Source organism: Callospermophilus lateralis, chromosome 9, assembly GCF_048772815.1.
Source record: "Callospermophilus lateralis isolate mCalLat2 chromosome 9, mCalLat2.hap1, whole genome shotgun sequence".
Classification (NCBI taxonomy): domain Eukaryota; kingdom Metazoa; phylum Chordata; class Mammalia; order Rodentia; family Sciuridae; genus Callospermophilus; species Callospermophilus lateralis.
The window spans coordinates 43,603,767-43,622,828 of NC_135313.1; the positions used below are offsets into that span (position 1 = coordinate 43,603,767).

At 32.3% G+C, this 19,062-nt stretch overlaps 1 protein-coding gene across 8 annotated transcripts in view; it reads right to left on the reverse strand.

Annotated features, from left to right (window-relative positions):
* Nucleotides 1-19,062, reverse strand: part of Pms1 (PMS1 homolog 1, mismatch repair system component) — a 78,576-nt gene that overhangs the window by 3,940 nt on the left and 55,574 nt on the right. For all 8 annotated transcript variants that reach the window (XM_076865619.1, XM_076865614.1, XM_076865615.1 and 5 more), the window contains 5 exons: nt 14,526-14,648; nt 13,835-13,978; nt 12,789-13,675; nt 6,914-7,393; nt 3,532-3,662 (listed from right to left, as the gene is read on the reverse strand). In XM_076865619.1, the coding sequence (XP_076721734.1) occupies nt 3,532-3,662; nt 6,914-7,393; nt 12,789-13,675; nt 13,835-13,978; nt 14,526-14,648 (1,765 nt within the window). The remainder of the gene's footprint in view (nt 1-3,531; nt 3,663-6,913; nt 7,394-12,788; nt 13,676-13,834; nt 13,979-14,525; nt 14,649-19,062) is intronic.

Consider the following 19,062-nt stretch of genomic DNA (forward strand, 5'->3'; position numbering starts at 1 on the left):
GAGTAGATAATTCATAACAGCACATATTTCAAAGCATCATATTTGGCTTTAGAATACATGCTTTTTATTTAGTTCTGTGTAATGATATTTTTAATATGGATCTCTATAACATGTTAACTAGAAGGAAAAAGTCTAAATTGGGGCAAGTGGTAGCTATCAATGAATTAATTTTAAAAAAGAAGTGTAATATAACTGGAAGAGTTTCAGGTTCTTGAGCTTCAATAATCTAATCCCTAACCTATTCTGTTACAGTGTATTAGTTCCTTGAACTGGATGGTAGATGCAATGGTAACACACTAAACAGAGCAGATATTCTAATGTTTTTTCCAGGTAACAAATGAAGAATAATATAAGATGATACACTACCAAGCATTAAAGGATGAGACAGAGAGTTCAAAGGTAGCTTGAGCAGCAAGGGGAACTTAAATGGGACTAGAAATAGTATACAGATAGGCAAACAGGTTCTAACAGAATATTCTAGTTCTCACTTCTTTTACAGATTTATATAGAAATGAAAATATCAAAAAAAAAGTTTTAAAAAATTTTTCCTATTGCTAATTTTATAATATAATTAGACTGAAAACTCTAATCCTAACTAAATTTGCCCTGGAAATCTATTCACATTTTACAGAATTCCTGGTGGATATGGGTTAAAAGTATTTGGCCACAAATGAGGAAATTGAGCAATACTTAATTTCTCTGTTTACAAAATACAAATATGGAAAACTTAGAGACATAAGTTTCCCTAAAATCCTGTGAAATGCTTCTCAATTTTCAGGGAAAATGAATACATGGTTTGATAAGTTTTCACTTCCTAAAGTATGAAATTCTTATGGAGCAGAACAGAAGCTGTTCTCATCAACAAGCCAACTATTTAGGGTTACATTAAGAATTTTTTCCCTCAAAGCTAGATATATTCTTTCTCTTTCAAATGCCTTAATTTTTATCCAAAGATGTTTTGTGACAATTGGCAAAATGTCAATTCAAAATTAGTATAATGTAACAAAATTCTCATTAAATGACAGAGAAATGGTCCTTAAGAAAACAATTCAGGGATGGGATTGTGGCTCAATGGCAGAGCACTTGCGTCTCATGTGGGAGGCACTGGGTTCGATCCTCGGCACCACATAAAAATAAATAAAATAAAGGTATTGTGTCCAACTATAACAAAGAAATATTTTTAAAAAAACACAACACAATACAAAGCAGGGGGAGACAAAATGATGATGAAAACATGAATGCCTTTCACTTGATCTGTTACTAACAAAGGAAATAATGCTGATGATAATGTATGTCAAGTTAATTTCAATCAAATCAAGTCAGTTTATAGGTGATTATTTTAATCATTTTTGCTTCTTTGGTGCCATGCAAAGCACCTGGCATTCAATAGGATTTAACAGTCACTACTGATAAGTCAAGACCTAAGAGCATCTGTAACACAGAAACTTACTGGAGCTCAAAAATGAACAAGAAGAAACAGGAAGTTTCTTAGTAGCTCTTAGAAGAAACAGGACAGTTATCCTAACTATTTAAAAAATATATACTGATAACACTTTTCATGAAAAAAAAATGCCTGATACTAGTGTCACTTATCTAGGCAGAAAATCAGATTAGGAATAAAATACCTTCTATACACACATATAATTCTGCTTCAGACTTCAAATAAATTAAAAAGATGCCAGGCACTCCAAAGAAGAGATTTCTAGAAGAACTAAAAATGACTCCAAGGCAGTTCACAGTAGGAATAGATGATGGGAAGAAAAGAGAATATCTGAACACCTATGCCATTCCCAAGTACAGTGCTCACAAGTACTTTGTAAATATCCCAATTTTAATAGGAAGACAATATAACAAATTCATTAATAGCTAGGTTCTGAAGGTAGACTGCATGGGTTCAAATCCTGGTTCTACCGCTGTGTCTTGGGCAACTTAACTTCTCCATTCCTTGATTTTTCCATATTAAAATGGAGACAGAAAAAAAAATTACTTTATAGGCTGTTACAGAGATTAAATGAATTAATATATTTAATCAATACTCTTAGAATAGCACTCTACACATAATAGTCATTCAAAAATTATTAGTTGTTGTTGATAAGGAAATTGTAAGGCCAAATGATTTTTCCAAAAATAGCAGAGTTGGGGTTTGGATATATAATTTGCACTCCATTTCTGAATACCTAATATTGAGATGGTAAGTATGAATTTTTGAGTAGGTTGGTTTTTTGAGATTTTTTTCTTTCTTTTTTTTTTTTTTTTTTTGGTACTAGGGATTGGACCCAGGGGGGCATTATGACCTCTGAGCTACTTTCCCAGTTCTTTTGTCTTTTTTAAAATTTTTTATTTTAAGACATTGTCTTACTAAGTTGCTTATGGCCTCACTGAGTTTCTGAGGCTGGCTTGGAACTTGTAATCCTTCTCCCTCAGTCTCCCAAATCACTGGGATTACAGGATAGCTATCTTTTTTTTTTTTTTTTTAAGAGAGAGAGAGAGAGAGAGAGAGAGAGAGAGAGAGAGAGAGAGAGAATTTTATTATTTATTTTTTAGTTTTTTTTGGCGGACACAACATCTTTGTTTGTATGTGGTGCTGAGGATCGAACCCAGGCCGCACGCATGCCAGGCGAGCGTGCTACAGCATGAGCCACATCCCAGCCCCCAGGATAGCTATCTTTAAAACTGGAAAAATCAAACAGTTTCAAGTTTGGAACATCAAACATTTTCTCCATATACCCAGCTCCATGCTTTTGCACATGATCTTTATTTTTGTGACTCAGTAAAATTCTCCTTTAAAAACCTTTCTTTCTTGGCTTTGGGTACGACAAGTTTAGGGGCAAAAATGATGATGCTGGAGTCATCCCTAATGGTGCCTTGTGGCCCTTGACACCAGATAAAGGGAAAGTAATAGGATAAGACCCGCCTGGGAGGTTAGAGCAGAATTCAGTTCAGTATGGAAACTATAAAAGAACAGAGAAAGGGCCAGCAAGGAAAACTGAATTCTCCTTAGATAAATTTTCTTTTTATCTATCTACCTAATGAATTTACATAGTAAGCAAAGAGGATTATCAGTCTTTTACAAAATCCATGGAATCAAATCACCATTCACTCTCCAAGTATTAAGATGGCTGAGGCTGCATATCTATATGGTAAAGCAGTACTTCTAAAAAACCAAAAGGAAATACCCATTTTTATTAAGCCATGCCAATAGACTACATATTTATTTATTTTATCATCTAAAAAAATATTTTAATAATTAGTGAAAACAAAGAAGGCAGTGTGAATACTGTCATACAATGGCAAAAATTATTTATTTGATTAGTTAGAAAAATGCAAATGCAAGGTATTGAACTGAAAGAGATGCCAAACTTTCTTGTTTCAGGCAGAGGTGATCTTGAAACGTCGTTTTCAGAGAGTCAACAATGACTTTTAGTGAGACAAAAATATACAATGTTACCTGAAAATTATGAAACCCAACTATAACTCTTGAAATAAGGTTTGTTTGTCCAAATCAGGAAATATTAAATCACATTATCATACCTGATATCAATCTTATCTTGAAACCATTTGCTGTAAGACGAGGATCAGACAGGTAAGTTGACCCACTGTATCTTTGGTCATCTGTTGTCATTTTATATAAGACCTCTAAATAATGAGATCCATTAAGAAGACTGAAAAATAAATTGTGGTCCTTTAAGTTATTAAATATAAAGATTTAAATAAGAAAATTTATGGAAAAAAGTCAATCCACAGATCTTTACAAAGTATTATTAACCAAAATATAAAGGGAAAAGTAGGTCTATGAGAAAGATTTTTACATTTCTGTAAATATTTTTTAAATGTATTTTTCAAGTTATAGATGGACACAATGCCTTTATTTTGTTTGTTTATTTTTTTGTGGTAATGCTGAGGGTCGAATCCTGTGCCTCACACATGGTAGGCAAGTGCTCTACCACTAAGCTACAATCCCAGGCCTACATTTCTCTAAATATTTTATAGGATACCTACTGTATATAGTATACAGAGGGAAGAAAAGACAAAAGACAATTCCTAACTTTTAAAATGTCACAAATTCAATGTGAAATTTAAAAAAAAATTACTAGCACAATAAAAACTTTATAAATAATACTTTTTTATACCATTAAAAGAGATACTAACACACTGTGAAATTATTTAAGTGACCAGTCCACCCTGTCAAATTTTCAACTGCTAGTCAAGGTTTTTTCACCAACATAGATTACACATACATTTATTTTTTTTTATGCAGGAACTTATAAATTTATCAATTCAAAGCTTGGGAGAGCATCCTTTAGTTTACTGTAAGCATGGCATGTTTGTCAAAGGTGGCATGTGAGATGATTCTAAGCGGTATAAGCCCCAAACAAAATACTTACAAGGTCAAAAATTACCAGGATACAAATTGATCCCTCACATGGGTTTCAGGCTGCATAAGGGTGCCTCATAACATAAATCACTGCAAAAAAGTACCTGTTGGAGCTGATGTGACTAGTGACCATTTTCCCATTCATTCAATAAACATTTGAATGCCCACCATCCAGTAGATAGTGTCTTAGATATGCAAAAAAATGTTTTATGTTATAGTGCAGGATGATACAGTTTCATTACAATCCTATACCCTTTGAAAAAGCAAGCAAATGTCTTTGCTTATCAGCTCTGAACAGTTAAAAAAATCCATTGGCTACGAGAGTAGATATATCACACAGAGGAGAATATCATATGTACTTTCTCTCATCTAAACAATATTCCAAAAATCAATCAGAGAGCTGGTGATGATAATAATGACAAAGTATGACAATTAATCATGCAGGCAACTGTCTACAGTGGAATCTTAGAACCAGTGCTTATTTATTGGCCATGTAAGTCTAGGTTAAGTTATTTAACAACTGTTGTGTGTTTCAGTTTCTGTATCTATAAAATATGGATGACAGTACTTACCTTATAAGATTGCTGCAAAAAAAAAATCCCAAAAAATCATGAAAGGAGATAGCAAAATTTCTATCATATAGTAAGTGTTCAATAAACCTTAGCCATTGTTATTATTATGAGCTCTTACTTTGTACTTTATGGATATCTAAATTAACTACACTTAGAGATAAGCTACACAACTTGCATTAAAATTCTGATAAGAAAACTGAATGCAATAAATAAATACCCTGCATTATGGGGTAATTAGTCCATGACTCAGTTTTGAAAAATCTTCATCAGTAACTATGAGGGAAGATGACACTTTTCCAAAAAGGGGAAAGCAATTTTGAATTATACTTTGTTACTATCCATGCTCAATTAAAAAAAAATATTTTCAAATTATTATGGGCCCAAAATAAGTTTTTAATGTACTTCTTTTTGAATAACAGAATATTGTAGAGCAAAGTAATTAGAAAAACCTGTACTTTGCATAAGCCCAAACAGATTTTTGAAATAAAAATGAAAATTTACAAGCACCATTTAAAAAAGCAGCTAAATTTAAAAATTCAGATGTACCCTAACTCTTTTTAAGCAAACAATGATAAAACTATTACTAGGTTTTTAAACTGTTTTAGAACAACAAAAGGCACTGTTTTCGAATTCTTCCTTTGTCAGTTTCCTAAGCTAATCATAAAAAAATACTATAAAATATATTGGATTATAATTAATGTTGTTACTATTGTCTTACTTATAAAAAGGTAGATTTGTTTTTCTCTGTTCTGGCTCTGCTCTTTCCCCTTCCGCTGGAAGTGTCTTAAACAAGGATTTCAACACATTTTATGAATGATTCCTATTTTATATCATACTTATATATGTTATGTAATGTATACACTTTTGTATATGATATATATGTATACATAACATATATATCAATATATGTATTATATTATGATAGTAGGTCAGTTATTCTTATCTTTACAGAAAGGAATTTGCTCATAAAGAATATAAAAAGGAAATATCCCATTTTACAAACACAAATAAAATTAGTTTGGGCAATAATCAACAGATGAAACCATTAGAGAGAAAGGTAGATGAGGAACTATAAGGTGGAAGATCAGGCTGTCATCAGCTGCACCCAGTAATAAATGCCTTTTAATGTAATGAAATGTCAAGCACGTAGCCCCATCTATTAAGAAGTCTTACCTAAAAGTAGAATCTGAATCTATTCACATTTCTTCAGTTAATACCAGTTAAACATGGGGAGAGTAAAAGAAGTTATACACTAGGAAGTAAATAAGATAATAGAATATTCTACTGAATAAGTGACTCAGGGCCAATAAGAAATCAGCAATATGATATTAAGGGATTTAGAAGACATAATGAAATATACTATGTGAATCTTGTTGATACAAATAAAATTTTGCATTTTAAAACTATTAAAAAAAGACATTTTGAAGCAAAGAGGAATAATTTCAAGGAATTATTATTGTATTAAGGTATAAAAAAGGTGCAGTTAGGTAAGAAAACAGCCATTTTTAAGAGATATACTAAAGAATAAAGCATAGGGATTATTCTCAAATACTTTTAACAAGTGAAAGAAAATTGTGTGTGTGTGTCTGTCTGTGTGTATAAAAGGTCAGATATAAAAATGTGGTAAAATCTCGATAACTGTTGATAAAGGCATTCACTGTATTATTCTATGTTGGACTATGTCTGAAAGCTACAATGGTGCAAAATCAAAAAGAGTCACAACAACTTAACTTCAAAATTACCCTAGGGAAGTCACTAATATAAAGGAAAACAAGCTTGATATTTAATTAAATGCAGAAGTAAACTATCTAGAATATTTGGAAATTATTTATAAGTAATTAATTCCACTAAAAATTAGAAAATTTAAAAATGTCACGTAACCTAGAAAACCCTTTCAACTTTTTATCTGTAATTCCTAATTCAGTATGAATTAATAAATGTTGAGTTTAAAATTATATTGCCATACCTCTCTGTTAATATAATTGGCCTTTCCAGTTGTTCTGCAGGAAGTTTATAATTCTCAAGAAGTCTTTTAAATAGCAGGGCTTCTTCTACTCTATATGGATTCAGTAACATTATTTCTGTTTTGGATGTAATTAGCCATGCATCAGGAAACCTGAGATTGTGGATCAAGCAAAGTTCATCCTCTTCTAAGTCAATTTTTTTTTGTTTCTCAAAATTTATTTTTAACTTTTTCATAGAAAAGGGAATCTTTACTGTTTTAATGTTTTCACTCCTTTTTTTTTCAGGTTGGGACTGAAAAAGCTCATCAAGTTTTGGTTGATTAGATAATGAGGTTTTCAACTTATGCTTCTGTGCCAAAGTCCATGTGCTGGTGGATTTTATCTTTTTTCTGCCATCTTTTGGTATTTGTGACTCGTGTTCAATGGCTTTCTTCATTTGACTATTGTATCGTTCCAAGTCTTTAGTAGCCTTTTCCTCATATCTAAGAATAGAGATAAAACAGAACTAATAAGGTCATTATCAGAAATGTATTAATTAAAAAAAAGAAATGTATTAATTTTATGAAGTAAATTTTATAAAAAATAAAGATTCCAGGTCCAACAATGACAAAGGAACATGTATTAGACTAACTCCTCTGTTTATAATTATAATAAATGCTAGATGAAATATAAAAATCAACTATTTCAAATAGGCACTGAAGAACAGCCAAAAGTAGGCAGAAATTGGAATGGATTCACACTTACACATTTATACAGCTCTTACCCAGAGGGCAGTCCCCAGCATCAGGGGGGTGAGTAGTGGCAAGAACTTAATTAGAAGGCTTACTAGCTTCAGCTATTACAACACAGAGCTACTTGTTTCTAGAACAACTTAAAATTCAGAGAGAAAATTCCCCAAAATCCCATTTGGGGAGGCCCAAAGGAAAACAACCTTCAGAAAGCTAAATGAGCTCAACAGAGATTTCAGCTTCTGCCCAGTGCACGGGAAATAGAGTTTGAATTACATGTGGTTTTATGGCTTGGTAAACACCCTGGGCTTCAATTATGACTGGAAATGGGCTATATCTGGGGGTAAAAACTATGTCCCAAAAATAGGAAGCTAGAACTAAGGGCAAAACCTAACAGTCTCTCCCAAAGTATAAAACAAAGCCTTACATAAGCTCAAGGTGATCCATAATTTAAACATCCAGTAGAACAAAAATCAACACATTTTAGAAGAAAACAGAATCCAGAGTTTTCAATATCTTACCCACAATGTCCATTATACAATTAAAAGTTACCATTCAAGCAATAAAACAGAAAATGTGAATCACAGTCAAGAGGAAAAAGTGGTCAGTTAGAAGCTAATTTCAAGATTTAAACATTTGAAACTAGTTTTTCTTTTTTTTTCTTTCTTCTTAATAAGTGGTTCAGAACTTAAAGATGATCATAATGAGATACCAGAAGGGGTAACCTCAACAGAGAGTGGAAATTATAAAAAAGAATGAAATCCAAATAGAAATTCTGCAACTAAAAAACACAAAATCTGAAATGAAATATGCACTCTGTAGGCTCAAAAAGAGATCAGAGATAGCAGAAAAGAAGAAGTGAACTTGAAGACAGCAATAGAAGTGATCTGAGAGAGAAATGATTGAAGACTGAAAAGCACCTCGGTGACCAACTACACAACAAGCATTCTAATGTATTAACTCAACTCCCAAATGAAAAAGAGAAAGCTGGAAAAGAAAACAATGGGGGAAGTTGTGAGGAAATTGGGACTAAAAATTGGCCAATTTGAAGAAATACAGTTCACAGATCCAAGAAAGTCAACAAATCCCAAGCAGGATAAATGCAATGAAATCCGTAATTAAGTATGTTAGAATCAAATTGATAAAAACCAAAGATTAAGACAAGATTCTAAACAGAAAGAGGGGAATAAAAATACAAAAGTAAGTAAATAAATGAAGAAGCAGCAACACAAATCTTAAAATGAATGTGGCATACGACTGAAGGTTGGTATTAAATAACCTCGTTAAACACGTTTTTTACGTTTCAAATTTGGGACTAGACAACTAAAGCTATTTCTTGGTCTCCTTCTCTGAATAAACTGGCTGAATGCTAACTAAAATGCACATAATATTTTTAAGAAAAGTCTTGAATAGATATCAGAGAGCTGCCATATTGGCCAGTTTATGGTATCTATCACACCTTCACAGGTTCACAGCTTTCTCAGAAAGCAATATAAAATGTTTGTTGGCTTAACAAATGACTAGATATCGTGATGTTTATGAAAAACTTTAAGAGATATGCCAAAAGAACACTAATCCTATTATCTCAGTTAATAGTTCATAAAACATGTTTCAAATTTTTTTAAAAATGGGATTAAAAGATCTAGATAAGAGACCACAAAAGAGCATGTAATTTGTACTCAGTACATACTTGCTGAATACAGAAATGTTAGTTGCATAAGAATGCTTAAAAGGACCTTGTTTAATTGTGAACTAGATAAAAAAAATCTTTCTTTTGATTACTTACCATGGCATATACACACTTTTAAAAGTTATTTCCTCCCATTTATATTTAGAACGTGAAGTTCTAGATTATTTATAAACAACATGACTTTCAGTAGTTTACTTAACACGTATTAGAAATAAGTATTTTTAGCACTTGGACATTCAAAATTCAAGATTTTTCCTGTGTGGTGGAAAAATGAGTTCAAGACAAAGGTCACCATTTGTAATTAGTTAAAATGTGCAAATTTTCACATATGGTACTAATCTTTGATTTACTGAAGAAGTCAATTTAATTAGTTCCTTGGGAAATATAAAAAGTTATGTCCAAAGAAATATTAGGTAAATGTTAAGTAAAAACAGCTGCTACCTTTGTATTTAATGTCATTAAGGGACTTAGCAACATGAATGGAAAATATTCCCCATAACTTGACCAGTAGTCAATTCAAATGTTTTTGAGAGTAAAGATTACATTTAATATAAATTTTATTATTTTCAATAATATCCCAATTGCAATGTTACTGTTAGTTATACATTCCTATCTACTACAAATGAAAAGTACAAATTAACACCAACTCACTGAGACCCCAAGGGCAGGGCACTTTGTTTAACCCTGGATTCTAATTCTACTAGAAAGGAAAGGAAAGCAAGGTGGCAAAAATTTAAGAAAAACAAATTACAAAATAAAAGTATCCCCTACTCCAAAATCTTTCCTAAGCTTTCAGCAGAAGCTTAACAGCAGGAAAACCCTGATCCTAGTCCTTCGACTTACAGAACCTTTCACGATCTGTCTTCTGTTTTCTCTGTCTTTCTTTACCACATTTCTTCACATGTTCCTATTATAGAGGGAATTTTTAGTTTCTCAATAACACCATGTTCCCTCTAGGTTGACAATTCCCTAAACCCTTTCTGGTTAGTTTCCATTTAGGGAAATAATTCAGATGAGATTAAGCCCAACTGCTAAGTGTTTTCATCACTCCCTATATTTTCTTTATCTTAAAACACACTAAATTTTAAGATTACTACTTGTTTTATTAAATCTTCCTCACTAGATAGAGGTAGTGTGGTAGTGTGATTCCTGGGTGTGGTATCATTTTTACTCTATCTTGTTACTTACCATGACTATGGACTCAGTTGATCTTAGGACCTAAGGACCTTTGGCTCTAAAAGATTATAATTACAAATTTCACTGCATTTTCTGACATACAATTAGACCTAATTCCAAGATACCTATATATTTTTAACAGATTTCTTTTTCTAATGTCCAAATTAAATCACTTGATTTAGCAAGTGAAAATCACAACAGAGTGACGTTTTCATAGATTCAAAACTTTCACTGATTCAAAACTGATTATATTAATACAGTAATCATTTTTATGTACCAGTCATTGATCTTATATCTTACTATCTTATTTAATCCTCACAACAGTCCATGAGACTGTCCGGACATTTTTACCAAAAGCTTGCACAGAATGACTGAGAACCGAGGTGCAGTTTCCCTGCTCTTGAAACCAGTGCCTGGTTTGTCTACCTGATGGCAATATAAGATAGAAAATTTTGGATTCCAGAATATTAACTAATGATAACAAATTTTCAGATGAAGTCTATTAATCATAGTCCCAGTAATCTAATATCATGGGACCCCAAAGAAGAAACAACGTGGACTTTCCCAAAAAGCAACTGAAATAATACCCACTGTTATAATTTACAAGAACAGTCAGCCTGACACATTACCATTCTAAGCTGACCGTCCCTACTTCCATTGAGAAGTGAAAACATCTATGGCTTTTTTCCATTCTGAGGCAATTCTCAACTCATCACCTCTGTGGATAATGCAATTCAACTTCAGTGGGCTTACTGTACTTAAAAGTTAAATATAATCCTCTTTTCTATTTTAATATGTACAATATTTACATATTGTACATAATTATGGGGTATGGTGTGATGTTTTAGTAAAATATACTCATCTTTAAACTGCTAATTGTTTCATTTAGGTAAAACTAAAGACAACCACAATTGTGTCAACTTTATTTGCCTGATGATTCAAGATAAACTAAAAATCTGACATTTTAAAAATAATTATAAATTTGAACATTAATATTTGATATATTAAGAAATTCATGTTTTTTATGACAACTATAGTTATGTTTAAAATATGAATGTGATCTTTTAGTGACACATGCTGAGATATTTATGAAATAGATCATCTTATGCCTAGGATCTGCTTCAGAATAACAGAGGAGGAGGAAGAAAAGCAAGTAGAGGTATGCATGAAGCAGAATTGAATATGAATTGGCTGGTGAAATGGGCAACATATTTTTACGTATGCCTGAAAAGGAACAAAAGAAAACCACCATCTCTCCCTTTAAAAAGAGGGAAAAAAAAAAGGGAAGAGAGAAGTTAATTTATGGAGGCTTTCCATATTGGTATCAATAGTGGTCTTTATTATTCTGCATTGACAGTGTCCTTGTAAGATTAACAGAGCAATGAAAAAATTAAAAAACTGGTTAAGTATCCATGTAGTTTATTATGAAATATACTCTGGATAATGGATTACATTTAAAAATTTGTTTCCAGATATTTGATGTAGCATTGAGACACTGTAGATAACAGATGATCAGGACTATAGTTCTACTCTTTAATTTTCTGGTGAACCAGATCCTTCAAAACATTTTGTATTTAAGGGTGATAAATCAATTAGAAACACCCATCATATTATTTAGGAACATTTATTTTGACCATCTGATCTAAAGAAAAAAGTAATATTTTAATCAGAGATAGAGCAAACTGCATTTTACATATCAAAAACATCCAGTATGGTTTATAAGTTTCCTTTAAATAAATAATAAATTTTAGAAGCAAGACTTGAATTATACTGAACAGGGACAGTGTTAATATCACTAACCAGATTCTGCAGCAATGGCACAATTCTTTTGTATTGTGCTACACATTTTGGAGACCAATTTAAAAAAGGGAAACAGTCAAGATATTAAAAACATCATTGTTTTAACTGTTCTAACACAAACTTTAAAAAAATGTTCCGGCAACAGAAAAGTTATTTAACATGAATCAAAAAAGAAACAGAAGAAAATGGTTGTTTTACATTGAGAAGAATAGAAAACCTTTAACAACAAACTTAATAAATATTAAAAAGTTGTTATGGCTTATACCAAACAAAATCCCTTACAAAACAAAACAAAAATACTGAAGCAAAAAATCTCTCTAAATTAACAACCAAGTGATACCAATGAGATATTGTAGCCAAACCAAGAAAGATTTTCCACTCTACTTTTCCATAATTAATAAGCTAAAATTTTTTTTAACCAGTGAGTCATATAGAATGGAAAGAGCTGAGCATTCAGGTCACATGTAAGCTCTGGAAACTTACTTCAGTTTTTCCTCTTCACTCAATGTCTTCCACAGTTCTTCAATTTGTATTGTTGCATCCTCCAAACTAGTCTTAGGATTTTGTGTGAGAAACTGAGCACGTCGATCTTGAATAAAAAGGGCACTTGCTGACATGGGTTTTTTGATTACTCGACTACTAATTAAGTCATAGGCTGTAAGCTGTCCAGATTTGTTATCTATTACATTTGATTTTTTGATACAGGAATCATCACTGGAGTTCGTTTGTTCAAGGCCTGGATGATTATTATTACTTACTTTAGATGCTAAACTTTCTTGAGGCACTAAAATTTTCACAGGTTCAATATTTTCTCCCTCTGAATTCTTAAGTACATTTCCCTTGCTCCAGTCATCTGCACAAATTTCCAAAGACTTCTCAGAAACTGCTTCCTCTTCTTTTTCCTCATTCTCATCAATATGGCCTTCCCTGCCATTTTCAAATTGGGTATGCTTAATAGAACCTACAAAACAAGTTTCACTACATTCACTCTGCTTGTCCTCCCCTAATACATTATTCAATGAGATTTTTTGAAATGTATTTCTTGTGTCTTTACTAATGCTGTAATTTTCAGAACTAAAATCATCATAATGATTATCAATACTTATCTGGTGATCTGAACAATGATTAGGGTTTTTTCTAGATTCACCATTATGGACATCATTTTGGAAAGGAATGGCCAAAGTATCAACATTTGGGTAATTATTACCAGATGATTCCATTTTATTAAAAAGCACATCTGTTTCTGCTGTTTTACTAACAACCATGTCAGCTGAGGAAACATCTGTTTTATTATTTTCATAAGAATTTGTACTAGGTAGTGGTCCATAACAAGTTGTCATCAGATTTTCAAGAGCAATTAAAACAGATTCCTAAAAATAAAAATTAACAAATTTTAGAGGAGAGGAGATTGTTAAAACAATACTCAAGATTAAAAATAATAAAAAAGAAAAAAGCAAGTTTTTTAATATTAAAAGAGGACTGCATACGTTTATAAATAGCATAAATATAAAAATGATCAAAAAGGTTACCTTATTCTGTAATAATACTTGACTTTTATCTGGTGTTAAATTTACATCCACATTGGCTGTAGGAACATCAATTTTCATGAAGAAAATGGGATATAAACGAGTAGATTCCTTTAGGCACTTTAGATTATAATAATGTCGGATTAACTGGAATATATATAATGAATAAAAGACAAAAGTACCATGTAAATGCAGATATTATTGCCAATCCTGAAACACTACCAAGAGAAGTAGACTCAACTGACAAGCTGAGTAGAGGTTAACTGCTTATTAGGAAAAGCAATATCTAAATAGCACTCCCATGGAGGACTTGAGCCTATAGGAAGCACAGCATCCATAAGAAATACAATCATCCGATGCAACTGGTTTCATGATTAAAAACGATGTCATGAAAAGTTTTGAAGGCCTAGGGTTCAAATCAAAACTCACTGACTTCCTGGCTATTTTCCTTTAAAAAGTCATTTAACTTTTGTTTCCTCACAATAAATGGAGAGAATAATGCATTTCAGAGTTGTTGTGAAGTGTAAATAAGACATTATATGTAAATACTTAGCACTGTGCTTAATAAATGATACTGCATCTGTTTATCACTTCCTTTTCCTGTTTTGGAAATGGCCTTTGTAACAATTTGACAAATATCAGAGCTATCCCTTAATTGCTGATCCAAGTGATAGTTGTTTATAAAAGTGATTACCTTTAATATGTCTTTTTGATGTACTGGTCTATTATTAATAAAGATGAAACTCCTCTCTGGGGTTGAAAGACTTGTGGAAGAGTGGTCCGCATCATGCTTTGGAAGGAATCCACTTAGATAAATCTGTAATTGTAATAGATAATTACAGAATATGCCATGTCAATAATGTAGTTCCAAGGGTTTGGCTATATACAACATATTAGAAGAGAGAAAAAATTTTTAAAAATCGATTTTCAACTTAAGGTCTAAATAGCCATGTTATTTCCGATAACCACATCTCAAGAATTAACCTTAAGTAAAATACTGAAGCATATTAAACTTGTGTTCTCTGTCTCTCTCTTTTTAAAAATTTGTTCTTAGTTATGTGTAAGAATAGAGTCTATTTTGATATGTTTATACAAACATGGAGTGTATCTTATTCTAATTAGGATCCCAGCCTGTGTAATGTATGCAATGATGAGATTCCCTGTGGTGTTTTCATATATGTACATAGAAAAGTTAGGTCAGATTCATTCCACTGTCTTATCTATTCCCATTCTCCCTCCCTTGTCCCCATTCTCCTTTGTATAATCTTCTGAACTTCTTTCTTCCTTTCCCCACCTTGTTGTGTGTTTCTTTGCAACTCTAAGTAAAAATTGCCATTTATATACCATTTCATGAATGGTCATAGTTTTAAAAATATTTAATTGTCATAGGACCATAAGAATGTATTCTTTGTTCAATTTTACCTTTTTTCTTTTTAAAAAATTTCTTTCCTCACATTGTAACTTTTCTTCAGCTGTTTTTCTTTTTCTTTTTAACTGCCTTTTCCCATAAAACAGCAGCAATTTCTATCTTTATTCTCAGTTTGCTACATAGCCAATCTTACTGGGTCTTTATTTCTGAGTTAAAAAAAAAAAAAAACCTACTTTTTTTTTTAAACTTACTCGGGGCTAACCTGCACTGTTGTACTTTGTCTTCATTACTTAGAGAACTTTTTCTACAAAAGTTTTGCTGACAATTTATACGCTATCTTTCTTTCTTCCACAAATATATGAAGAAGAGAGAGAAAAAAAGATACTAGAAAAGAGCCAGAGAGAAGAGAGGAGTCTTTAAAAGATGGAAGGCAGGGAACATTCTCCTACATTTACCCTTAGCTAATTAACACATATAAAGACAATATAGAGAACGATTAAAAATACAGGTTAAAGCTAGACTGTCAAGGTTTGAACCCCAGCTCTACTACTATCTATGTAATTTTGGTCAAATTATTTAAAATATAGGCTCATAATCTTTTATCCAAAACAACTGGAACTAGATGGGCCATTAATCTGCTAAGAAACATTAATATTAAAATTTAGTTTAGGTTAAGGAAAGCAAGTATGTCAGTAGTGTGCTATTTTTAGTTAAGCAGGAACTATGAGGCTCCTTACCAACACAGCCTGTAGGTTGCCACCTATGTCCATGGCTAACCCTCATCTTGGAAATAAGTGTTTAAGAAGATGCATTACCAATTTTAGAACACTAAGTGCATTATTGTCACAGTGCCAAATTGTGCCAATTTGAAAAATAAATTAATAATGCTGGATAACCCATTACAAAATGATACCACTTAATTAACTGTAAAACTTCACAGCATTTATAAATGGTTGTATAACTTACCAGGTAATATGAGACCCTTCTTAAAGCACATGCTGGGCATCAGGAAGAGAGTCTCTTTAGCCTCTGAAAGACTTATTGGGTGTGTGGATTTAAAAAACAAAACAAAACAAAAAAACCCCCAAAAAACTACTTCCTTCTATGAGTAGGAAAGAACAAAGAAGAAAATAATAAAAAAAGTAATATAACTGCTAGTGATTTTCTTTCACATTATCTTAGTTGACCATTTGTATAATTACTATTACTTCTAAACTTTGAGCTTTAAAAATGATTTAGGATGAGTAGGATAATTATAAGATTCAATTATGTTTAAGTTATATGGAAAAGTAAAATAAAACAGAAAACTCTTATAAATGCTATAAAAATTAAAAATCAGGCTAGTTCATAGAATAAGAACATAAAGAACCAATCATGCAACAAAATAAGAAACTTGAAAGACTTTACAAGAAGACTCTGTATCTTAACTTAAAAAGGAAAACAAAAATTGAAGGCAAACTACAGTTAAATATCACTGCCCTGACTGCTTCTCAACTATGAGTTTCTCTTCTTCTACAATCCCTTCTATAAGCTGCCTTCAATGACCAACTCCAGTTCTCTTATTTGACTCTCTGTGGAGAGTAATAACCCAAACATTTCACTACATGAACCTGTTTCAGCTCCCTTTTAGTCTTTCTGCTTCCTTTCTGACACCTTTACTTCAGTCTGGTTTGCTGGTGTCTCTTTTCCTTAACTCCTATAAATGATGATGAACAATCTAAATTCCATCATCAGGCCCTTTTTTTCTTGCTCTCTAGTTACTCTGAATAATTTCATTCACATCTAAAGTTTTAACAACTAACCATAAATCAGAGATGCTGACATAGATATTACAGTCTTATTTCTTTCAATCCTGAATGCTTAATATCAACTGGTTGTCATAAAGATATTCTCAATCTCATCACATTCAAAACTTTACAAACTGTTTCATCCCACATCTACCCTGGTTTCCAACTGGTTCTTCCTGTATTCCTTTACCATGATAAAGGGCCTGCTATTTACACAGTCTGCCAAACCCATCTCTTCTTCTCTATTCTAATTATATGGTGCAACTGTGACTGGTTATCTAATCCTAATCTTTCTCTTCTTTCAGTAAAATTCCATAACACTATGGAGTTACATTTATTAAATAAATTATTCTGGTCAGGGTGAAACAAGTTTGTGGCAATTCCCTTCTCTCCCATCCCAACTGCAAACTTATATAGCAATGATAAAGTCAATTTTTAAAATAATTTCTGAAGATCTAACCATATAAAAGTGAATCAAAGATATCATGGATTTGAAAATTAAATTCTATCATGAAATATGGGCAGAAAACACCATACAAGGGAGAGAACTGAAACCAGTCTTGCAGTTTGAAATAGGGAGCTCATCTGGCATCTCCCCTAAAAAAAAACAAAAAAACAATAACTTCAAAATACTGTGACCACTGTCTGGAGTTGCCCGCCAGGGTCACAGGAAAAAACAGAGACAAATCCAAAACCAGGAAGAAGGCTAAGCCAAAATGGCTAGGAAAAAGAGTGTAAAATCCTGGCAAGATGAGAGGCATGAACTACTAATGTAATACCTGGTTTTCAGCTGGGGTTGGGCAAAAAATATCCGCCAAAATAGGGAAAGGAGAGTTAAGTGGGGAGAGAAAAAAACAACAAAAACAAACCTGTATTCAAAATGATTTTGCTAAAATTGAAGTTTCAAAGCATATACAATAGAAAAGAATGAGAGAATTTTCAGGAAAACAAATAATAGAGTAAAATGGAAAAGACTGAAATTGGTATGTTTAGCATGCTTTTCAGAAAGTAAAAAAAAATAGCATTTATTAAAAAATAAAAGGTATATAAATTAAAATTGGCAGCTACAAATCAGTTTTAGAAAAGAATATGAAAATAAATAAATTCTGAATCCTGGAAACAAATAAATGGTTTTGGGAACAAAAATAAAGCAACATTGAAGAATTCACTCAGAAGTTAGCATGGAGTAATGCAGAGAAAAAAATACCAAAAGACAGATGTCAAGAAGGATAATATGGGGTTGGAGATATAGCTCAGTTGGTAGAGTGCTTGCCTCTCATGCACAAAGCCCTGGGTTCAATCCCCAGCACCACACACACATATACAAAAGGATAATATGAGGTGCTCCATCAGGCTAACAAAGCCATGCTGGAAAACACCGAACAAAGGCTGCCACAGTAGTGGCTCAGTTGAGATCATCATTCAGAATAAAGAGATTCTTCTCATGTGAGCTCTCTATAGATTAAAATAATCCTTACATAAGATCATCTATGACCAACATTTCCAATTAACAAATGACCCATCATCTCAGTTTAATGAGGGCATAGCAAAAATCTGGTATCTATAATAGATTACCAAGAGTCTTTATGCAATTCTATGTCAAGAGAAAAGAAAAAATATATCAATGGGCAAGCATAGATCTGGCAACATATCTCAAAATACTCTACAGAAAAAAATCCTAACTGAAGGACCAACTCATGTGACAGTCCTATGCACATCTGGAAGCACAACTGACCAAGTCTGAATCAGTGCCTTCTGTACTTGAATGTATACCTAAAGACCTTGGAAAATACAAATTCTTTTTCAGTAGATCTGGGTTGGGGCCTGGCGTTCTTTATTTCTAACAATCTTCCAAGAGATACCAACACTGGTAGTCTGGAGACAAAAACTGGTACAGCTAGAGTAAGTAGAGCATGATGACACACAGGCAACATAATCCCCTAAAGCCACAGGGAACTAAGGAGAATTTAGATGTGCCTTTATCATCCTGCATCAGTCACCATAAGCAGCAGAACTCCAGAGAGCCTATAGGCTTAAAATTAGCAAACAAAGGGCAAATGAAAGTACTTTTCTCT